Below are 24,892 nucleotides of genomic sequence, written 5' to 3'. Positions count from 1 at the left end.
GAAAATAGCTCGAGCCCATCATTTGTTTACCATTTTTGTTCTGGGTTCCTTCTCTCTGAACATAATATGTATATGTAAATCAACTTCAGCTGACCAGTTTTTTGGGCAAATTTAGCTTTTAAATGGTTACACAGATGACCGCTATAAATGATCAGGCATCTTCAAGTCGAGAAGGCAAGAAAAATTCATACCCTTTCCACGCCCATTAACCTGAGGTTCGCACAAACTGCTTTCACAGTAGAATACAGTCTAATTTTAAAATCGCCCCCTCCCCAATTCCCCGTCAAAATGATCTGTTTTTGAATTTTTCAAAAGTAACCTTGCGATATATCAAAATGGGTTGAAATATCACGAGAAATTCAAATATGTCGACGAAAATGTGTTTCGAGTATTTTTGAAAATTTTTTAGCTCAAAATTGGGTCATGATTTCTGAGATTTAAGTGTCATACGACCTATCAAAATACGTTAAAATTTCACCAGAAATTCAAATATTTCGAAGTAATTTTTTTTTGAGCATTTTTGAAGAATTTTTATTCCAAAATTGGGTCATGGTTTCTGGAATTTTGAAAGCAGTGTCATGCGACCTGTGTAAAAAGGTTTAAATTTCGGCAGGAAATCAAAAATTTGTTGTTTTGATGCAAATTTTTCATGTTAATTGTTACGTGATATGATGGCACCCTTTTCAATTCGGATAGGTTCCTGTAGTTTAGCTGGAGTGTTTTTTCATCATTTTTTCAAGAACCTCAAGCTTTAAACTACGCGATGGTTTTTGGCAATTTTTGGAAAAAGTCGTGTCACGCAATCTGTACTTATAAACGAGTTGGAATTCTGGAAAAAAAAATGAAAAAAATTTACCTCAACTATTTTTAAGCACTTTGAAGAATTTTGAAATCGAAATCGAGTGGATTTTTTGTATGTTCACGATCATCTGAAAAATCGACCTTCCAAGCTCGATTTTCGCCAAAAATGCTCAATAGTAAATTTTGATGAGTGCTTTGATTTTTTCGCGGGATTGTGACCCATTTTGTTAGTTCGCATGATACTTTTTCAAAAATCTCGACAATCTGACCCAACTTTGGGGTCGAAATTCTTACTTTTTGAATCCCTAAATTAACATTTTTATGGCAATTTTGAATTTTTCGAAGTGTTAACTCATTTTGATTGATAAATTCATGAAAACTATGGCCAAATTTTGGGCTCAAAGTTGTTCTAAAGTGCTCCAAAACACCCTCATTGAAATATTCGAATTTTTCGCGAAATTTTAACCCATTGTAATGGATCCCATGGTCGCTTTATTCTGTAACACTTGAAATCCGTCTGCGTCCTGAGCGGTTTACACGAACTTGGGTTCAATGGACTTAGTTAGAAGTTGGAACGGACACCTTTATGCTATGGATATGAATTTTTTGGGACTTCGACTTGATGCTTCCTTGATCATTTTTAATCATATATATATTTACCTGAAAATCACCCTTGTACACACATTCTGTGATCAATATACTGAAAGCAATTGAATTTTTAACCAGTGAAAACTTCAGTCATAATTTGATTTGTGGAGCCCTTTCTTCCAGTTGGAGGGCAAGCTATGCAAAAAAAAAACCTTATACTACAGAGATTAACTATAAAATCACCAGAGAATTTTTCTCTCTCTTTTTATGTCTTTTTTCGTCGAAAGCCAGTCCATAAAAAATTTACTTACTCGCATACACATTTGCAGTTTGTCCGATAAAGTACACTACCTAAATTTGAATTTTGTCGAAATGACAAGATATACTACACGTATATCCACATCTTCATAAATTTACATCCACCTGACACGACACCTGTTGTGTTATTCAGAAAGACGCATATGTTTGTTTTGTAGAGTTTTGCGCCGCGCACGGAGACCCCCCCCCAGGCGGAGCCTTACGTGCACCAGAAAGACAAAATAACGTTTTTGTAGCAATTTTGAATTTTTGAACGGTTTTTAACTCATTTAAATTGACGAATGTCTAAAAACTATGACCTAATTTTGGGTGCAAAGTTGCTCAAAAGTGCTCCAAAACATCCTCGTTGAAATATTCGAATCTCTCGAGAAATTTCAACCCATTTTGAGGGGTTGCATGGTCATTTTTAAATAATTCTGTAGCAGTTTGGGCCCTTGATTTAATGTTGCTTCTTTGATCATTTTAATGCTATTTGCCCAAAAATCACACTTGTACATTTTATGGCCAAACTACAGAAAGCCAACTGAATTTTTGAGCAGCAAACACTCCAGTCATAATTTGATTTCTGGAGCCCTTTCTTCAAGTTGGACTGCAAACTATGCAAAAAAAAACCTTGCTGGAGAGACTTACTATCGATCACCATTCACCAGAGAATTTTTTTCTCAATTTTTATGTCTTTTTTTTTTTTTTTGGTCAAAAGCCAGATTATAAAAAATTTACTTACTCGCATATACATTTGTAGTTTCACATAATGTAAGATTAATGTAGTAGAAAAAGTTCATTCGTTGAAGTCATGACATAATTTGACGTCTTGGTTCGTTCAAATGTGTAACTTACTCCACTCCGACTTCTCTATTTTTATGGTTTATTATTTGAACATCAACAATTTTGAAATTTTCAACGGTTTTAACTCGTTTGAATTTATAAATTTTGAAAAATTATGACCTAATTCTGGGTTTAAAGTTGTTCAAAAGTATGTACTTAAAAACATTCTCGTTGAAATATTTGAATTTCTCATGAAATTTTAACCCATTTTTATGGGTCACATAGCCACTTTTGAATAATTCTGTAGCCGTTCATCTGTATTCGAATTGGGTAGGGGGTGACTTTGAAATTCGTCTGCGTCCTGAGCAGTTTACTCAAACTTTGGTTCAATGGACCTGGAACGGACACTTTTATGCTATGGATATATGAACTTTTTGGGCCATCGACTTGATGATGATTCCTTGGATCATTTTAGTGCTATTCACTCGAAAATTACACTTATTATATTCTATAGCCATATCTACACAAAGCAAACTGAATTTTTGAGCAGTGAAAATTCCCGTCTTAATTTGGTTTCTGGAGCCCTTTCTTCCAGTTGGGCCGCAACTATGCAAAAAAAACCTTAATCGATCGCCAGATGAGAATTTTTTCTCAATTTTTATGTCTTTTTTTGTTCGTCAAAAGCCAGAACATGAAAAATTTACTTACTCGTATACATTATTTTGCAGTTAGCACTAGTAGATCTAGTAAAACTGTGTTGTTGTACTCCCATATCCACATCTTCATAAATTTTTACATCCACCTGACACCTGTTGTGTTATTCAGAAAGGCGCACGTGTTTGTATTGTACAGTTTTGCGCCGCGCACGAAGACACCGGAGCCTTACATGTACCACAATGATGATAAAAATCTTCGCTAATAAGCGTACGTACCACGAGCTGAATTCGCCATATAAGTGGATCGCCCGAAGCACGACAGTTGTATTTACGTGTTGTGTGTGGTGTAATCAAAATTAAAATTGAACGGAAGCGTTGGATTCAGATAATCTATACCTTCTTCCTACCTTTGAGAGCTCAATGCTCTCAAAAATTCACGATTTATTATTTCAGAGTATACACTTACTCTAGTTGAGTAGGTATTGCTATTTTGTCTATTAAGACGATTCGTAGACTTGATCGACGGAATGGATGCTGCGGATATCTCGGCGTTGGCGAATTTTTCGCGACTACCGAAGGCGTTGGCGAAAATTTCAACTACTATTGATGGATTTTTAAATTTCGGTCGAATTATTATAGAGCAGTAGCTGAGATGTGGAGGTTTAAATTTTGGGCAAGAGCTTAAAGTACCTACATATGTGGTACCATGGATGTATTCACAAAAGAATAGGCATTGTGGGCGTGGTAGCGAATAAAATACGTGTAATTAGGTATAAGATGATAAAACACAAAGGAATGCTTTGATAAAGTTGAACGTTTAAAGTGGAAGTGCACCTATTTCTAAAACTAAACAAAACAGTTTTGAATTTAATAATATTTTACAAAAAGTTGGACCATTTTTCTATCAAATTGAAAGATGGATATTCAAGTTGATGCTAAATGTGTGAAGATTTAAAAAAAAAAATTGCAAAAACTCTCTTCCAATCAGCCAGAAATGGGGAAAGGTCGGTAGGTATGGATGGATGCAGGTTAGTTATAGTTGACTTTTTCAATTGTGAGTCAATTCATGTTATAATGGTTGCATATCAATCAGTCTGCAGGGTCACAAGATACAGCCACTTGAAATTTTATCAATACCCCTTCTCTTAAAGGTTACTTGAATAATCCGAAAAATTTAAAACAGTCGTGTGAGGGCGGGGAGGGGGGTTTAGGCATCGTGCGGTTAATTATCTAAGGTACAATGATCCAGAAGAGTGGTACCCTTCGTTTGAAAAGGGGCTGGGTGTTCTACAGAGAGATAAAACTTTCGAAAAAAATTGAAAAAATAATATAAAATTGTTCATTTTTTCTTCGTCTTTTAATAAAAGTTGGTATTGACTACTTGACTTTATTCAGTGTAGGAGTAGAAAAGGTGGCCACATGTGTTTTGGTACCCGCCCTACGGCTGAAGAGGTTTTAGTTTAGGATGGGTGAATTTTTTTTTGTTGAATTTATTCTAAAAATAACAAAATTTTATGGGAAATTTATAACTGATTTTTTTTTTTGTTGAATAACTTTCAAAAAATTCACATCTCGAAAACTAAAAGCTTTCCAAGCGTACCTAAGGTTGGTACCAAAAAATTTGTGGCCAGTCCGTCTACTATCACAATGTAAGTAAAAGTTCAAGGGGTTGAGATGAATTTTTTTTTGAGATATATAGAGAAGAAAAAAAAGAAAAACTTAATCATTTTTTGAAATGTATTTAAAAAGTTTTGGTTTTCTTGAAGGCCCCCTTTTCAAATTAAGAGTGTCATCTTATCTTATAGATCATTGTACTCCTTGACAATACCCCGCGCGATGTTCCCAACCCCTCCCCTCACCAGAGCCCCATTCGTATTTATTGAGTTGGATTAATATGAAAATGACTCCAATATAACAGAAGTGGCTCCATTTCAAAACTAATAATAGAAATTGAGGACGAGGTTGCGGTTCAGATAAGACTTGCACGTAATGTAACAAGAAATCTAACGTCATATTTGTTCAAAAATAGTGGAATTTGAGGAGGGGGCCAAGGCTCCGAAGGGGCTGGGTGAAAGTAAACCGAAATCGTGACGTCATATTTGCGTTCAGAGGGTTCGGTTCGTATGAAAACGACTCCAATATTGCAAAAGTAGCTCCATTTTAAAAATAATGGAAATGGCAGGCAGGGAGCTGAGGCTCTGTAGGGGTTGGGTAAATGTAAAACAAAATAGCTGACGTAATATTTGTGCTCAAGTGGACTCGAATCATATGAAAACAACAATAACATCATCGAAGTACTTAACTTTGTTTCAAAAATGGTAAAAATTGTAGTGTGGGGGGGGGGTGAAGGGTCTTGAGGGTGCTAGACGAATGTAGCAGAAAATCTGACGTCATATTCGTGCTCAGCGGTATCAAATCATGTGAAAACGACACCCTACTCAGTAATAGTTATTTCTCCCAAAATTCCCATTTTTACCCCCCCCCCCTGGGATCTCCTCTTCACACGACACATTTTCAGTAGACAATCAGTGAACAGTATTTTGCGGAGACCAATTGGTGATTAGTACACCTATTTATCATTGCCAGATGAGTGATTTTAGAATTTGAACAATTTTGGAAAATCAATTATTGTTTGGTGTGAAAAATAATAAAGAAAACGATGAAAATTGTTAAAACTCAAACTCCGTAAATTTCTTTCTTTTGGCTATAATCAAATTGGCAAAAATAAATAAATAAATAAACAATCAACAAGAAGCAAAAACCTTCTTGTAATCAGTGAATAGGTAACGGATTGTTTTCAATTGTTGTTAAAGTCCTGTTCCATTATTTATTTTAGTATAAGTACCAACTTCGATGATCATTCTTAAAATTCTGACGATTTTTCTGATCCTTTGTTCAGCGAATTTTTCTGCATTTCCATCAGTTTTGCTCAGCATGGAGACTGTGGTAAGAAAATTGTGAATTTTGCGTCAAGAATAATTTTGACCATTTCCTTTCTGTGCTCTCGTTTTTTTTTTCATTTTAAAAAAAGATATCAAATCTCCTGAAAAATCGTAGGTATAGGTACTCAATCTTGTGAAATTACATAAAAATGTTGAAATAATGTAACTCGCCGTATGACGTGATACTTATATCAAATTCATCCGAGCATACTCGTACTCCAGTGTCCAGTGGCGTAACTTTTTTTTATTGTAAAATGATCATCAATGATCATCTTTCGTATAGGTAGAGGCACCTATCTCAATACTTGCGTATGGAGTTATATGTGGACAGAATTGTTTGCGAAATGAAAATTTTACGATATTTCTCTATCCATTTGTGTGCTCAAAAGCATTAATTTTATCAATCATCGAACTTATGTGTAGCCCACATAATGACTATGTGTAGTTTTAGTCTGGATATGCCAGCAATAAGACCAGCACTCTTTATTACGTACGTTGTACAATATTTAGCGATAAGGAACTTGCAACTAATACCTGCTTAGTGCCTACCTGCACACTGCACGGTGCATATACGAGTATGTTTCAAAAATATAAAATAAATGTATGAAATCAAGTCGTCCTATGAGTCTGTACAACTCGTAGATAGGTAACTAGTTTTTCTATAAATATGTGTTTTCGCGATCGTAGTGGTGGTGTTCGCGTAATTAAGTACTATGTTAATTAGGTTACTTGCTACTAGATATTTATTTTATTTTTTCACAAATCCACGTATAGTGCCTAGGACTGCCTACATCAACGACAACAACCTCTATATTATATGAAGCCACTTAAGCTACTGTGTTACTCACACCACACCGGCAGCATCACGATCGTAAGATTGATTCATTATGTAGAATATTTCTTCTTCTACATACAAGTAGATAATAATTCGTACTTTATTTTTTCAACGCGTTTTTACTTTTTCGCCAATAAATTGAAATTATGATACAAGCGAAGGTTGAACGCGAAACATCTTCGGTATAGGTATTACGAAATCTATAATGTTGTGGTCACTGGTCATCAGGTTTTTTCATAGGTAGAAATTATGTCAAGTTGTTGAGGACATTTTTTCACGCGTCCAAATCCGAATTTATTTCTTTTTTGATGGTATACATCAAGCTTGCTTTGGCGAAATTACGAAAGGAATGGGATAATTGTCGTAATATGATTTTTTAGAAGAATTTTTCGTCGTATTTCCTTTTTAGTTGGTGTTTTAAAAAATTGCTACATTATTGAAAGCTACGTAAGAATTATGCTTTATAAGTAAAGTGAGAAATAATTCAAGAGGTATTACAATTGATCACTCTGACACATTAATTTCACTTGCTGATGTGAAGTTGGAGTAAAAATATCGTGATGGAAGTTCTAGTTCAGTAAACTTTAGACTGAAATTTTTTCAAATTTGAAATCAAGTTAGAAATTTGATGAAGCTTACAGTATATTATACGAATCAATCTTTGAGAATTTTACAATTATTTTAATGAGATTGCAGTTCTGAAATCTCGAACTGTTGCGGTGTTCTCTGGTTGGAGAAGAGCGGGAAGAATATGGGAACTAATTAATTTTGTTTTTCAATCAATTTTGACGAAATGGAGAGAGGATGTGTTTAGTGAAATATTTTCGTTGAAACGTGGTAAAGAGTTGAAAATTGTTATATCAATATTTTATATCAACTGTTCGACAAATGCGTAAACTTTGAGAGATTGACATTTTTTAAAAAAGATCTCGAATGGAGTTTTTTTTTCCAAATCGATGTAACCAATAAAGCAATATCTAAAAGCAAAAAGAAAAAACCATCTTGCAATCAACGATGCGCTGACGGCTTGTTCTGGTCTTGCTCATGCTGTATCTGCTCTTTTTCTTTTTTTTTTTTTACAAATTATCAAAAATATAATTTTTTCATGCATCTTGGAGAACAAACATTTTTTTAATATTTTTTTTTACAGAAAATTTCACAATTTTCTTGAATTTTTTCTTAAAATTACCCAAAAGTACTTATTATTGCAAAAAAATAGTTTTCAGAAATTGACAAAAATTGTTGTTTTATTTTAAAAAAATGTTTTTATTTTTTTGCAAAAAGTTACAAAAACTACATTTTTTTGATATTGTCCGTAATTTTTACTTTTTCGACCAAAATTGCGTAAAAGCATATTTTTCCAATAATTGCCATAAAGTCGTGCTTCTTGCTAAATTTGTCGAAGTCTTGGTTTTTGCCAAAAATTGACAAAATTCTCACTGTTTTAAAATTCAAAAAAAAATCGTTTCGTATAAAAATCGCTAATGATTGTCGCTTTTTGCAAAAAATTCCAAAATATCCTACTTTTTATTCAAAATTGTCTAAAATTCTCACTTTTTCGATCAAAACTGCAAAATGTGTAGTATATTTTTTGCCAGCCATAAAGTCTCGCTTCTAGCAAAAATTGTTAAAATATTGCTTTTTGCAAATTGACAAAAATTCGCGTTTTAGCAAAATTGCTAAAAAAAATCACTTTTTTTTTCAAAAATTCTTTAAAATTTTCGCTTTTTTAAAAATGACAAAAATTTTTGCTTTTTTGCAAAACAGCTATTTTTTGAAAAAATTAACTAAAGGTCCTACTTTTTTCTAAAATAATTAGTAACAAATTTTTTTTTCCACGATCACCCAAAAATCTTGTCATTTTTTTTTGTCAGAAAGAAAAACTAAACAGTACCTACTTATCAGTTTTTTTTGCCAATCATTCCCAAAAAGGCCTGCTTTTCACTCAGATTGTCGAAGTATTGATTCTTGCCAATAATTTTATTGTTGACAAAAATTGCACTAGGTAATTCTTACGTTGTTGCCAAAAATTCCCGAACAGATTTTTTTTTCATCAAAGAAGTTTCAAGATTGCTTTAATTTTTTCAAGTTGAAATCCGAAAATTTTTAAAATTCATTTCTCTACTTGAATTAATTTTTTTTTATTAAAAAGCTCCAAAATTAGCTCAATCAACTTTTTAAAATTGAAAACCGAACTGTTTTTGGTCACTTTTCTCTGTTTTTTTTTCTTACCAAGAATTTGCAAATTTTTTTCTAAATTGAAAACTCGACTATTTTTCTGGTTATATTTTCCTCCATATTAGTTTTTTTTTTAAACCAAAAAAGTTGCAAAAATACTTTAACTTTTAAATTTTTTTTATCAAGAAATTGAAAAAGTTTTTTAAAATTGAAAACCAAGCTGGTCATCTTTGGTAATTTTTTTTTTTTTACAAGAAGTTGCAAAATTTTTTTAAATTTGAAAACCAGACTGGTTTTTTTGGTTATTTTTCTCAGTTTTATTTTTTTTTTTCTTAATCAAGATGTTGCAAAATTAGTTCAACTTTCAAACATTTTTTCACCCAGAAGCTGCCAAATTTTTCTAAATTGAAAACCGGGCTGTTTTTTTGCTCATTTTGCTGTATATTATTATTATTATTATTATTATTTTTTAACCGAGAAGTTGCAAAATTGGTGTGACTTTTTAAAATTGTAAACCGGACCCTTTTTTAAAATCATTTTTCTTTTTTGGTAATTTCTCTCTATATTAATTTTTTTTTACCAAGGAGTTGCAAAATTTTTTAAATTGAAAAGCGGATTGTTTTTTTTGGTAATGTCTCTTTAAGTATTGGTACAATTTTTTTTTAGTTGCAAAATTGGTTCAATTTTTTCAAATTGAAAACTAGACTGTTTTTTGGTCATTTTAAAAAAAATATTATCATCATTTTTTAATTTTTTTAAAAAAACAAGTTGTTGGAAAATTAATTTTTTTTTGCTTCTCCAAGATAGGGGATAGATCAAAACTAAACTAATTGAAAAACTAGTATTTTCGCCCAAATGGAGCGATTAAAAATTTCCTCTTCTGCGATCTAATGATCATTTTTGAATTGTTTCCCTAGTCTACTGCCTGAAGCCTTTCAAGTAGTGTTCAAATTGAACCAAATGACGAATCACTTGAATTTTCGTGCACGAAAAATTGATCAATTTTATTAAAATTTTTCAACGAAAAAAAAAATAGTGCATTTAAAAGCCGAAAAAAGCTAATAAAACCAACAACACGATACATACCTTTGTGATACTCATTTTGATGCTAATTAATCGTCGCAAACGATCTGACTGCAGGTACAGTGTATTCGCAGATTATGCAGAACAACAACAACAACACCACAACCGGTTGAAAAAAAAACACGCGCAATCGTTCAAATATACGAGTAAAAATAAGTCCTTTTAAATTTTTTTTACATTCACGTACAGTCTCGAGGTACACGTACCTAAGATATAAGTTTTTTTTTTACGAGTATAATGTAGGTACTTTAAATTGTATGCGATATATAACCGTACACACGATCACAACTGGTTGCTCGCTCCAATATGTCCGGACGAAAAACAAGAGTCCAGTACATCCGCGACCAATATATATACCCGTTCGCGACGACTAAAAATTCGCCGGCCTGGTACCCACACTTCCTATCCCTCCATCTTACCTCTTCTTCTGCTCACTTTTTTTTTACGTACTTTTTCGTGTTATTAGATCATATACCTCATCGTGTGTCTACGTTCCGAATACTTGAACGAGTTCACTCTGGTGTGCAATTTTTCTCCGCTGTAGTGGGAATTTTTTTTCCACAAGGTAGGGTAAGAGGAGATGTTTCACGGTGAAATGTTTATGTCGCTCAGCTCATCCACCTACCCATTGAATAATTGAATGATGTAATCGGTGATCGGTGGTTGTGATCATCGCACGATGACGTACGAATGAGTCAAGCTACCCTAGAATTTAAATTGCTCGACCCCGAAGAATCGTAGGTGATTTTGACACGAAAATTAGTACGTGGATGGTTTGGCGATGATTCAGGTGTTGCATCGATTATGGTAAATTTTTCGATGCTGGTTTGTATCGAGAATTTTTTACATCATTTGAATGAAGCCAGAAGTTCTCGAGTTTACAGAGAGGGATGTTGTTGAAATATAGAGTGGATTTCAGTCTCAGACAGAGACGAACCTCAAAAGTGGTCAAATCTCGAAAAAGTCGGAAAATTCGCCAATTTTGCGGAGATTAGACGAAGTTGATAAATTTTGAAAATTTTTGGTCTTAATAGAGAGACTTATTTGTCGGATTTTTTCAAACTTGAAATGAAGCACATTTTTGAAAAATTAAGCTCTTAAATTTTGAAGCCAACAAATAACCCCCCCCCCCCCTCAATAAAAAAACATTGTTTTTTCACTTATTAAAATAGGAATTTTTAAAAGCTTTTTCCTTCCATACACTCGAGCTAATTTGTTTTTCTTTTATATCAATTTTGTGTTGTTGTTGTTGTTGTTGTTGTTGTTGTAGTTTTCAAGTTTTCATGTCCTAAATTTTGTGAAATATTCGAAATTGCTAAAAAAAAAGTAACCGAAAAATCTTTGAAATCAATTCGGGCAAACTAGAAATTGATTAAACCAAAAAAAAGGACAAAAAAATAAATTTTCAAAAATGCAGAGGAAAAATTCCAAAATGAAATTGAACAAAATTTCCAGAAAGGAAACAAATAAGCAAAAGAAAACAAAATATTAAATTACGACAATTTTTGAAAAATTTTTTCTCAAATTTGAAAAAAATGTACAAAGGTTGTTACGAAATGAAAAAATTTCATGTTTGAGGTTTCTAAACAATTGAGAAATGGGAACGAAAATTTTTTATAAGTCATAATAGGGTGCTATGAATGCAAACTTTTTGAATCTTTTGTCAAAATTGTCTTCTCATCTTTCACTACACATTAAAAAACTCACCTTTTTATTCGACAAAATTATTGGCATTTTTCACCCTCATATCAGTCGGTAAATTTTTGGTTGACATCTTCACCCCCCCCCCCGTAGAATGCTTAGTTTCGTCCCCGGTCACAGAGGACAGTTTTTTTTTTTGAGGATTTTTATTGCCTGTGATTTACGTACAAAAAGTAATTTTTTGTTAGATTCTCATGTTCGAGTTTTTTAAAATTTTGTTTCATTTTATTCTCGAGTATGATGCTCAATTTGATAAATTTTCATTCGACGTGTATTTTTTAATCACAGAATAGGTATTCCAATTTGGATTCGGTTTATCGTTTTAAATGGAATAATTTTTGTTGTTTGCTGATGAATGCAGAAGCACTTACCTAGTACATAGCAATTCAATGTTAGATAATTTATGGTAATATAAGAATAACACGCTGTAATATACTCACCTACTTGTACATAGATAGCGTTACTTGTACCTCGTTTAGTCGAATGTGAATTTCTTCTCGGATAGGACTGCATTCGATCAACACCGCTCGCAGAACTGAGAAGCAGCGTTGCCACATTTCCGATATAGACCGAAGTTTACACGGCATCTTATGGGAACGAACTGCTTTTTCATCATTTTTGTTTCATGACTCAGAAATTTGAGCGAGCACGTAGGTGTTTTAAGAGTGAAAAATAATCTTCGTTTCATATGGAAGTTCAAAGTTTGGTGTGTGCGAGTACTGAACCTTTGAATTGGAATAGATCGTCGAAATTCTGAGCGAGCACTTGGATTTTTGAGGATGGAAGAGTGATCTAATAAAATTCATCCTCTACAATTTGAGCTTTTGTTCGACAGTGTAATCTTTTATTGGTCAAAATTTATGAAAGTTCAACTATGAGCGTTTACAACTTTTTCAACTTTTGACCAGATGGACCTACAGAGTCGAGGAAAAGCTCAAATTGTAGAGGATGAATTTGTAGATCACCGTTATATCCTCAAACACCCATGAGTTTACTCAAAATTTCATTTATATTTCGATTTAAAGATAAAGTATGAGTGAGTTTTCACGTACATTGAACTTTGAACTTTTGTATCTATCGACTCGTTTAAGGAAGAGCTTTCGATTAAAGTCTAAGATCGTAGAGCATTAAATATAGATTATTTTTCACTTCTAAAAAACCTACGTGCTCGTTCAACTTTTCGAGTTATTAAACAAAAACAATGAAGACGCGATGATTTGAAAAATAATTATACACTCTTTTTCTGTTTACGAGTATAAAGAATAATCTCTCCAGTTTTCAGGCCTCTGTAAGGCTCAAGTTTCTGCTACCCTTGAAAACTTGAGAAAATTGACCATTCAAGCAGAGCAATGCCATTGTTTGGAAACAAATTTAACCAAAATTTCACTCATTTTCCCTTTTGAAAATTACAGTGGTTGGAAAAATGGGTTTCCCAGGCGAATATAAGAACGATTTGTAAACATTTCTTTGATAAAAATATACCTACTTAGTAAAGGAACTGAAATAGCTGGTTTGTCTAGGAAACAATAAGTATCTTAAATCATGCGTCTGGTATAAAATTATTTTCACCTCGATACATAAAGGTACTTTACTTACACGTTGAATGTGATTTTAATATCACATGAAATCATTGCGCTGTCTGATATGACGTTTCAACTTACGCCTATACTAGGCGAGTGAAGCTGTGACTTTACCACTCATGGAATCATAGAGATTCAATATGATAATTTCTGAAGTTTCATTTGCAATTTCACGTTACTTTCCTGTTTCATATACCTAGTCTCAAAATTCTTAATTCAAGTAGGTAAATGAAACGATTTTCGAGAATTAATATTTTTTACTAAAACATACTTGCACATTTTTTGCTGGCGGAAATTCTTTAAGTAAGGTGCACGAGGGTAAGTTGAGACCCTCTGTTTTTGCAAAAAAAAGGTAAAAATTGTCGCTTTTTCGCAGAAAATTCCAAAGTCTTAATTTTTACCCAAACTTTTGCAGAATTTTCGATTTTTTCGACCAAAAATTGTAAAAAAGTATACGTTTTTGCCAATATTTATGGTAAGTTAATTGCCTGCATATGGTCTTGCTTCTTGCTAAAATTTTCAGTCTTGCTTTTTGTCAAAAATTGAGAAAAACACTCACTTTCCGGCTAAATTGCTGAAAAATTTCGTTTTTTCCAAAAATACTAAACATTTCGTTTTTTAAAAAACAAAATTGTTTCAAAAATTGTCGAAGTCCTGCTTTTTGTCCAAAATTCTCGCTTTAAAAAAATGACAAAAATTTTTTGCTTTTTAGCAAAATGCCTTAAATTTGTCGTCTTTTGGCAGAAAATTCCAAAAATTGTACAAAGTCTCGTTTTTTCTACAGGAACTGCGAAAATAAGGTCATGTTATTTTTTAACCCTTAATACCTACCTTAATGTACTGCTTTTTGATAAAATTGTAAAAGTCTTGTTTTTTGCCATAAATTGATGAGATTCTGGCTTTTTAAAAAATTTATAAACAGTTTCTCTTTTTGAAGAAATCGCCAAAAATAACAATTTGTCGCTTTTTGCAAAAAATTTCAAAATATCTCACTTTTTATTCAAAATTGAAAACTGTTGAAAAATGTCACCTTTTTATAGTTTTTGCGCGATGCGAGAAAAAACTATATTGTTTTTACTTTTTCATCAATGTCTTTCAACTTCTAGCAAATCAGCGAACAGTATTTCAATAAATAGCCAATCAGCGAATAAGCATTTAGGATTTTATTATAATGCTTTGCAATATTTTGGCGCCAAATTCGAAGAAATGACCAGCGTTGTTTGCGTTTGTAATGATTAGAATTTTAGCACTATATCCGTCAGAAATTTCTACACAATTTTTAAATGGCAAATAAATTTATTAATTTTCAGTTTATATGTAGCCATGGGACTGATTTGGAATTTAATTTTCAATGTTTTTTTATTCGTGTAGGAATGATTTTATGGAGTTGAATCATGAACGGTTTAATTTACAAGTCATTTGACTTCATTTTAATAAAAATACCTAGTAAGTCTAGGTACATTCTACTTTATAAATTATTAAAAAAGATCAAGACATGAAAAATCAGCTTCATGCTTCAAGTTGAGTATTTAAAAGCAAACGTAGGAACTAATGCAACCATCAATCAACCAATAATAGGATGAAAGCATTGGAAGCAAATGCAAAATCTATCTTGCAATCAGCGAATAGCTTGATGGTTTGTTTTCTATAAATCTTCAAAAAAAGGTGTATTTGTTTTTACAATTGTCCAAAAATCTAGATTTTCTCCCGGAAATTGCCATAAAGTCTTTTCTTTTGCTAATACTGTCAAAATCTTGCTTTTTGCCAGAAATCGTCAAAAACTCTCAGTTTTTCGAGAATGACAAAATGTTTTGTTTTTTTAGCATGGATAACTTTTTGAATAAAATTCCAAAAAGTCTCACATTTTTACAAAAATTATTCAAAGGTTTAGCTTTTTGCCGGAAATTACCATCCACAAAGCTATTCTGTTTTGCTGAAAGTGCGCAGTCTTGTTTTTTGTCAAAAATTCTTGCTTTTAAAAAAAAGTTATGAAAATTTTTGCTTGGGTTCTGCTTTTTGCTAAAATTGTCAAAGTCTTTGCTTTTTGTCAAAAATTGACAAAATTTTCTCTTGATGAAAAATTCACGAAAAGTTTTTTTTTTAGAATAATTAGCCGATGATTATTTCAAAATTTCGCACTTTTTCTTCAAAATTGAAAGCTGTTGAAAAAGTTTATTCTTTTTCCAAAAATTCTAAAATGCCTCCCTTTTTTTTTTAACAACGTGTACAAAAATTTAGCTTTTTTGCCGAAAATTGCCAAAAAGCCTTTCGTTTAATTGTCAAAATCTTGTTTTTTACCAAAAATTGTAAGAAATTCTCGCTTTTTCAAAAATGATAATTTGTTTTGTTTTTTTTAGCAAAATGGATAATTTTTTGAAGAAAATTCCAAAAAGTTACATTTTTACAAAAATGGTTCAAGTCTTGGTTTTTTGACAGCGATTGCGAAAAAATGAATAGGTATCATTTTTCGGCTCCGAATTACCTAACAAAAAGTCCTATTTTTTTAAAATAAAATTATTATAGTTTGCACTCTCGCTTTTTTTAAAAGTTCTCACTTTTTAGAAAGCTTTTTTCCAAAAATTAGCTTTATATGGCCACAAATTGCAAAAAATCTCTCTTCGCGTTGCCAAAAATTGCCAAAAAATGTCGTTCTTTTTTACCATAAAGTTGCAAAATTAGTCCAGCTTTTTAAGATTAGGTAATATTTCGACATTTCGATTTCAAATGTCATTTTTTTCGTAATTTTTCTCCACATTGAGGTTAAAATGTTTTTTTTTTTCGTGTTTTATCACTTTTTTGGACACCTACTTTTTGGAGCTTTTTTGAGTCACCTATACCGAAGTTACTTTTTGTTTTGAAAAAATGAGTAAGTACGACCTTTTTAAATTATCGGTTCATTTTCCCGCCAAATTTTGGCTTCAGTTTCACACCCTTGAAAATAATATAAAGATGCTAGAAATCATCAGACGTGGTCTTTCTCACATCCGTATTGTTGATGGTGTAAAATTCAATTTGTCGTTGCATAAAAGGTCTCAGCTCTCGATTAGGGATCTTCATATGGTACCAATTTTCGCTGCAAGATTTCTCCAAAGTCACATATCCTCCCATAAAACAAAGCTTCCACGCTATCTCGGTCACATTAATGAGAGTACTCTGATTCGGTGTGGTTGAGTTGAAGAACTCCTCCACCAGTCTAAAATCTTCTACGGTGAAACCGAAAGGTTGTTCTAAATTTATAATTTGCGAGTCGTTATAAAGCATTCCGTCGAATGTCTTTCGAAACGATTCGATTCGTAGAAAATCCTGGAAATTCCTATCCAGCGTCACGTTGTCTAGCCAATAATCACCTAAGGTTTTTTGATTATCGATGAAGTAAGCGATAGACCAAGGATTGAATATCTTCATCTGATTATAAGATCCTGCCGAATAACTTCCGTATTTCACGATAGCTCTGTAGAACAAATCGTCCGATAGTTGCAGATGGCTGAATAATTCCACGATATCTTTATACTCGATACCGTAAAAATAATCGATAGGTTCGTCGAAAAAACTGTAGTACGAGTAATTCAAGTATTTGGGCAAGAACGAGCCTCCTCGAAGATTAGCAATACCTGTGAAGATGGCCTTTGCGGTATTGTTGTTGTTGACCAGCGTACGAAATACGAGGAATCTCATGAAACTGATCAGCTCGTCTTTGAATTCCAATTTCATCGGATTCCCGGTCAAGTGTAGGTCGACGAAAGGCGCGTCGTATTCGTCGATCAAAACGTAAACCTTTTTTTCAAAATGCTCGGCGAGTATTTGAATAAGGAAAGCGACGCTTACCTGGATCTCTTCGGTTCGTTGTTTTCGCGATATGTGTTTCTTGAATAGTTTATGGTTTTCTTTAGCTTTCTGTCTTTCAGCTTCGGGTTTACTATCGTCCGATACGATAGATTCGTATACTTCGAGCATGTATTCGTGTTCGCTGAACATGTGACCGACTGCTTCTCTCAAGCTGCCCACAAATGCTCCGTAGTGATATCCATTCACGTCTCCTAGATTCAAACGAACCACAGGGTACTTGCCTAGATAACGTTTCGTCAAAGTTTTATTTTCACCTATGAGAAATGGGGTTTGAAATTGCGACGATCGAGTATCATTAACCCAGTCCAATTTACCCTTTACGAATAACCGATAGTTAGATGTACTGCTGACAGGTGTGATTTTTTCACCCTCTTCGGTGACCGCTATTTCCAGATAGGTTTTTACCATATCCATGTTGATGGTTTTACCGAAACGATTAGGATACGTTATGATGATTACCTCGGAATCGACGTCATCTAGAATGGCCTGGATTAGCAGTGATGTGTCTAGTAGGATGTTGCTGATTTCGACGAATTTCTTGAAACTTTCTTGACCCATTGAAATGTAAGCTCGTTTTGGATCGAATGATGTCTTCATCGTGATACGGGTTTGATAAATGTTCTCGTCGCAGCTCGTGCAAAGCATAAAGCATATCGTGCAGATGAAACAAAACTCTGATTTGTTGCTCATTTGTGGACCAAATATAGGATCGGTTTACCTTATTTTTTCATCGTCAAAATGGAATCAAATTTTACCTACCTACCTATCGAGTAAGACGAAATTAATCCGCTATTTACCCAAATTCACTTCACATTAGTTCTATAGAGGTCTACAGATAGCAAAATTGTTTTGAATATTTGTGCGAAAAATAGGACCAACTCGTCCGATATTTTGAAACGTATCATGCTTATTGCGCTTTAAGAACCAGGAAGCAGACTGATGAATATCAAACACCAAGTGATATCGTATGTATCATGCCAGCTGAGATAAAAATCAATTAATTTCAATAGCAAGTTGATTATGAGCTTTGAGAGGTTCTTATCAAATCATAAACAATTTTTATACTATCAATTTTAAGACGACTCCTAGTTGAAGAAAGTCCTATGATGGGAATTTGAGTCCGGAAATGTAAGTAGGTATTCACCGATCCGAGAAATTCACACACAATATCGCTAAATCCTCTACCAAAAAAAAAAAGTTGACTACGTAACCCCTTTGCTTTTTAGTCAATTTTTTTGTAAAAAATGGGGCTATTTGCGGTAGGTCAGGCATTTATATAGGTGTTTAAGTTTCAGCATCACATTTTATAACCTGGAACCTGTTTTTTTTTCATCAAATAAGCTCAAACTTGGGAAATAGGAGTTTCTCGCAAGGTATATTTGACCATTGGAGTTGAAAGGATCAAAGTTGAAAATTACAGAAAGGTCATTTTTTGGAGAAGCACAATGTGACCCCAAATTGATGAAAAGGGTTCAAATTCATACCATTGGTGTGTACCGCCATTGTGAACAACATATCCAAATTTCAGAGTCCTAGGTCATCCCCACCCCATTTAAGGTGGAAAAAACCTGATTTTGACCCTATTTTACCCGATTTTTGACCTCCCCCACTCTTAAAATTGACCTTAGGAGCCCCAATGTCCAGCATACAATGGGATGGTGCCACTTGAGTACCTTTTGCTGGTTTCAACCTTCCAACCTTGTTTGACCCCTTTCCAGAGTCAAAAAAGTGGATATTTTAGATATTTTATGTGTTTTTCGACGTTTAGAAAAGCCTACAGCCCCTCAAATTGACCTAGAAAGTCCAAATTTTCACAGTACATTGGGAGAATGTACCTTAAGTGCCTTTTGCAGGTTTCAACCTTCCAATCCTATTTGATCCCTCTCCAGAGTCAAAAAAGTGGATTTTTTGGATATTTTACATGTTTTTTTGACAACGTTTAGGAAAGCCTACAGCCCTCCAAATTGACCTAGAAAGTCCAAGTTTTCACAGTACATTGTGAGGATGTACCCGAAGTGCCTTTTGCAGGTTTCAACCTTCCAACTCTATTTGGCCCCTTTCCAGAGTCAAAAAAAGTAGATTTTTTGGTTATTTTCACATGTTATTCGACGTTTAGAAAAGCCTACATCCCCTCCAAATTGACCTAGAGAGTCCAAATTTTCACTGTACATTGTGAGGATGTAATCAAAGTGTCTTTTGCAGGTTTCAACCTTCCAACCTCATTTGACCCCTCTCCAGGGTGAGAAAAGTGGATTTTTCAGCTACTTTTAAGTGTTTTTTTCAACTTTTAGAACATCTTGTAGCTTTGGATTTGTTTTCAAGCCTTTTTTTTTAATGAATAATTGTCAAATGATGTGGTTGCAATTGAAGGTGCGAGTGAGAGCTTAGCAACCAATGCAACTATCAGCCAATAATGGTGAAAGCAAATGCAAAAACTCTCTTGCAATCAGCGAGAGGTGATGGCTTGTAATTATAATCAAATCTGTTGCGTTAATAACTCTTGTTTTTTCTTGTAAGGAACTGTCAAAAATTAAAAAAATGAAAAAAGTGGATACCTATCGCTTTTTCTACCAAACAATAAATCTCGCTTTTCACTTCTCAGCAAAATTGCTTAAAAAATAAAATCTCAATTCCTTTTCTCATCCCCTCCCCCTAAAAAAAAAATTAGTACTCAAAAGTTGAGGGAAAAAAAGTTAATCACTGCCTTTTCAATATTTACAGTTGAAAAAGGCGTACCTTTTGCTAAAATCATTCAGTGTGGTCAAGTTTTTGTTTTTTCGTAGAAAATTTCTTAAATTCTCAAATATTTCTCTTAAAATTACTCAAAAATATCATTTTCGACAAAAATTGCCTAGAAACTTCGCTTTTTTAAAAATTGAATAAAATTGTCGGTTTTTTAGACAAGTGATTAGGCATTGTCGTTTTTTCGCTGGAAATTTTGAGAACTCCTACTTTTTTCTCAAAAATCAAAATTGTCCGCAAATCAATTGTCAATTTTTTGACCATCGAAAAAGTAGGTAGGTAGGTAGGTAGGTACCTATATTTTTTCCAATAATTGCTATAATGTACTTGCAGAAATTGTCAAAGTCATGTTTTTTTTTTTTTTTTGGAAAAATTGACAAAACTGTCACTTTTTAGCAAAGTTGTTGAAAAATTCAGTTTTTCCTTCCTTTTTTGAAATTATCCGAAAGTTTAGCTTGATTGCCGGAAATTGCCAAAAAGCCCTTCAAAAATTATCAAAGTCTCGCTTTTTGTCAAAAATTTTCACTTTTTCAAAAATGACAAAATTTTTTTGCTTTTTAGCAAAATTTCTAAAAACTGTCGTCTTTTTACAGAAAATTCCGAAAAGTCTCACGATCTTTTCCAAAAATTGTCCTCGAGTCTCACTTTTTTGATGACAGGAACTGCGAAAATGAATTTGACCTTGATTCTCGCTTTTTCAACCAAAATTGTGAAATGGTATCATCAAGTCTTGCTTTGTGCCAAATACGGTCTTGCTGTTTTCAAAAAATTGACCAAAAACTCCCGTTATAGCAAAATTGCTGGATAATTTCATTGGAGTCTGTAACTGCTCTCATGACTGACTGAAACTTGGAGAAGAACCATTTGCGACATTTTGAAGTTCATTGAGACGATAGTGGTTCTAGAAATGTTCTCCAAAAAATTCGAAAGTTCCAAGCTGAGCTTCTGTTTGAAATCTCAATTTTCAAAAACTTGCCTTCCTCAGCTTTATAAATTCTAAAATTTGAAAACAAATATCCTCGAAACATGCATTTTTCAGATGTTTGTTTACAGTCGACTGGAATGAAAAAAAATCATCTGAAGTATTACTACTTTTAGTTTTTTATTTTTTTATTGAAAATAGAAAACACAAATATTTATGAACATGAACTTTGTACAAAAAAGTATGTGAATAAAGCATAGTAAGTACACATATGTAGGTATTTCTTGTACACATTAATTCGAGTATATCACGATTTCAATTTTTGATCCAAAGTGTCCTTAACAGCTAGTATAAAATCGTCCGTATTCAAGTACATGGTGTCTTTCACGTTTGCTAAACCATGAATACAGGCAGCTAAGTCTTTCGTCATTTTTCCTGAATCGACACAATCGACGCAAGCTTCTTCTAACAATACTGAAAATCTGAAATACAGAATGTTTACATACTTAATGTGTATAGGTAGGTAATTTATTCCATTTTTGTGAAATATTCATTCAAAAATTTTATCTAATCATCTCACTAATATACAGTAATACGGATATATCTTCCTTATCATTGAATTTTTTCATGTTCAAGTAGCATCATTTTTGAACGTTACACTTTGACGTAGGTAACTGAACCACGACAGATACGACATATTGGTGTCGCAATCGTTTGATTGAGTGGTTCAATAAAGTATTATCATTTTTTTTTCATTTCCAAGTACTTGATGAAAATACATTATGTCGTAGAATAATCTCGAATACTCATAAATTGATTCTAGCTACATGTTAAGCTACGATGAGTAAAACCTCTTATGAATCAACTCGATCCATTCCTTACCTATCTAGTTCGGTATTCGAATCCAAAGTAGCTCGATGTTTTAATCCTCTAGTCCAAGCAAAGATGGAAGCAATAGGATTTGTAGATGTTGGCAAGCCTTTTTGATATTGCCTTAAAAAATCAATTGAGATCGTGTTGAATCAACAATACTACATTCAGTATTAATATTTTGCATTAGATATGTAAAGAAATTTACCTGTAGTGTCTAGTAACCGTACCATGAGCAGCTTCTGATTCAATAGTCTTACCATCAGGACATACTAATACCGAGGTCATCAAGCCTAAGGAACCTGAATACCAGAAAAAAATTATTTTCATCGCTCAAGTTTATTATTCCATAATATCAGATTATAATAATACATCAAATTCACCATACCGTATCCTTGAGCTACAATATCAGATTGAACATCCCCATCATAATTTTTACAAGCCCAAATGAAGCCTCCACTACTCTTGAGAGTTTGAGCTACCATATCGTCGATTAATCTATGTTCATACCATATTTTATTCTCTTCAAATTTAGTTTTGTAATCCCTGAAATCGGTATCATACAATGCGTTAGTTTTTAAAGATTAAAACGAATGAATTTATGTAGTAATCTGAAAAATACCAGACAACAAAACTAGGAAAAAATGATAAAGCAGTATTAGTTAGGTATTTTATCATCCGGAAAGCTTATTTGAAAAAAAAAAATAGAAAATTTCAAAACAGAAAATTGATAACCTTTCGTAGATTTCTTGAAAAATATCCTTGAATTTTCCGTCGTATTTCTTCAATATGGTATTCTTAGTAGAAAGATAAAGAGGCCATTTCTTTTGCAATGCCATCTAAATGATAATTCAAAAGAATAAAATGTAAAAATACTTCACTATTTTCAATAACCCAATGACTAAAAAAAAAACCCTAGACGATACTCACTTGAAAACTCGAATGTGCAAAATCTATAATTGATTCGTCGGTGTTATACATAGCTAAAGTAACACCAGGTGATTTGAAATCAAACACTGTAAATCGTTCTTGTTCGCCGGTTTCACTCGTGTACACTAATTCTACCTATTAAAAAAAACACACACACACTGAATACTGTCTCTGCATCATCAAAATACAATATTGTAGAAAGAGTTCGAATATAACTTACTTTACCAGGTTTCTTCACAACATAATCAGTAGCTTTATATTGATCTCCATGAGCATGTCTACCTACGACTATAGCTGATGTCCAACCAGGTACTATTTTTGGAATCGTTTTACATATTATAGGTTCTCTAAACACCGTACCTCCGAGTATATTTCGAATAGTACCGTTTGGACTTAGCCACATTTTTTTCAATTTAAATTCTGTAATAATAATAGAATGATGACAACTTCATTGTATGTATATGATACTAGTTTCATTGTATGTATACGATACTAGTTTATCAACTCGAGAGTACTCATACCTTCAACTCTAGCTTCATCTGGTGTTATCGTAGCACATTTAATACCAACGTTATGCTCTTTAACAGCTAATGCTGCATCGATAGTAACTTGATCATTTGTCGAATCTCTATGTGGTAATCCTAAATCATAATATAAAGCGTTCACCTGAAACCCATGCCATGTTTAGCCATCATTTTCATTTAAAACTGAATTTTATGAATTGTTAAAATCGTAGGAAATCATTACTTTGACATACGGAAATATCAACGAGTCTTTAATTTTAGCCCATATAATTCTAGTCATCTCATCGCCATCCATATCGACAACCGAGTTCTGAACAACGATTCTTTTACCAATATCAGTTCCATCTATTTGTAAAATAATAAATTAAAGCTCTCAATATGGAATATGTAGGTGATGTAGCAGTATTATTATAAGGAATTGAACAAAAATACTACTTACATTTTCTGGAATTTCCACGAAAGACCGGCGAACTTAACACAGAAATATTCGATAAACTAGTATCACAGCAAGAAATAAATCGATTTTGGAGAATTTTAAAAGCCATTGTGTGAAATTTTCAAATAATCGGTAAGTAATACTAATGCACTCGCGCAGTTTAGATTAAACAATGAAAGTGTTCAATTAAAATTCATACATTTAACATTACTTTAAGAATTTCTCTTCAAACATTATTATTCACTGATAACGTTATGTTATCACGGTGTTTTGAACAAGCTACCTTGGAGGGGAAGAGGGAAACGTGTGTACAAAAATATCACTAACGAAGACGTCGGCATATAGAGAGCGTTCGTTCTCTCTGTTCTCACGATTCTCACGCAAGCTTCAATTTGGCGGAATTTTAGCTTCAATGTTTTATTTTGAACCAATGTGAAAAACACCACGTGTGTACCTTTGGTGGAAAAAATGCTACGAAAACCATAAATTTAACGGTGTCTAAAGTCTATCTATAGAACTCGTGAAAATTATCAGGAAAAAAATCTGAGTATGTAGTATACCTAATAGATATGAGGAATAAGTAGGTACACGAATAAGGAGCACTCCTATTCCTTCGTACGAGTATTATGCATGCAAAATTCCTTTTTTTTTCTTCTTCAATTTTCACAATAGATAGGTACCTACCTAACCTACTCTACTTACTACTATGTCAAACTGTGTTGGAACAAGAAATCCATTCTTAAGTAAGACTATAACTTGACGTTGAGCCCTATTTAATTTATCTGCAGGATTTTACTAGCATTTAATCATCAGTTCACTTCAGTATTTATAACAGGGTTGAAAACCGTTCGGAACAAGAACTGTTTGGAGTCACCAAAACCGCTTTTTTTTGGTCAGCTGAAATGAGAACCAGAACCATCAGAACCGTTTCAAAATTTGGAAAAGAAAATTCCTAAAAGAACCACGACCATACAAAATGAATTCGAATAACTTTGGAACCATTTAGTACCAATTTGAATTTTTAAAGAAAAGAATAACCATTACAAGAACCAGAACCAGATTTCGAATAATTTCAAATACGAAAAATCATCAGAACCCTTTTCAGAACAGGAATCGGTTCTTTTTGGTTCCCTTATCATTAAGAGGGATTTTTTTCAAATTTTCAATTTTTTGTC

At 33.0% G+C, this 24,892-nt stretch overlaps 2 protein-coding genes and 1 long non-coding RNA gene across 3 annotated transcripts in view; 1 reads left to right on the top strand and 2 right to left on the bottom strand.

Annotated features, from left to right (window-relative positions):
• LOC135831550 (DNA-directed RNA polymerase II subunit RPB1-like) overlaps positions 1–10,509 on the bottom strand; it is an 80,250-nt gene extending 69,741 nt beyond the window's left edge. Inside the window, exon 1 of the mRNA XM_065344138.1 lies at positions 10,170–10,509. Coding sequence (XP_065200210.1) covers positions 10,170–10,184 — 15 coding nt within the window. The 5' untranslated portion in view covers positions 10,185–10,509. The remainder of the gene's footprint in view (positions 1–10,169) is intronic.
• The window catches only part of LOC135831570 (uncharacterized), a 108,195-nt gene that overhangs the window by 1,862 nt on the left and 81,441 nt on the right, over positions 1–24,892 (top strand). The window lies entirely within an intron of this gene.
• On the bottom strand, positions 21,114–23,954 carry LOC135831529 (isocitrate dehydrogenase [NADP], mitochondrial-like). The gene is made up of 10 exons (XM_065344093.1): positions 23,721–23,954; positions 23,505–23,626; positions 23,279–23,423; positions 22,978–23,177; positions 22,758–22,892; positions 22,563–22,666; positions 22,216–22,373; positions 22,036–22,129; positions 21,840–21,950; positions 21,114–21,439 (listed from the first exon to the last, which is right to left on the bottom strand). The coding sequence occupies exons 1-10, from the start codon at positions 23,824–23,826 to the stop codon at positions 21,265–21,267; spliced, it is 1,350 nt and encodes a 449-aa protein (XP_065200165.1). The 5' UTR covers positions 23,827–23,954; the 3' UTR covers positions 21,114–21,264.

This window comes from Planococcus citri, chromosome 1 (assembly GCF_950023065.1).
Source record: "Planococcus citri chromosome 1, ihPlaCitr1.1, whole genome shotgun sequence".
In the NCBI taxonomy this organism is placed as follows: domain Eukaryota; kingdom Metazoa; phylum Arthropoda; class Insecta; order Hemiptera; family Pseudococcidae; genus Planococcus; species Planococcus citri.
The sequence above is the reverse complement of the archived record's forward strand: the minus strand, read 5'-3'. Positions and strand labels throughout refer to the sequence as shown.

Bases quoted from the DNA above. Each gene is read 5' to 3' on its own strand.
- LOC135831529 (XM_065344093.1), bottom strand. From the start codon at position 23,826: ATGGCTTTTAAAATTCTCCAAAATCGATTTATTTCTTGCTGTGATACT. The intron at 23,178-23,278 runs GTATGAGTACTC...TTATTATTACAG, and splicing joins AGATGAAGCTAGAGTTGAAG to AATTTAAATTGAAAAAAATG. The intron at 22,374-22,562 runs GTTATCAATTTT...TACCGATTTCAG, and splicing joins TTTCAAGAAATCTACGAAAG to GGATTACAAAACTAAATTTG.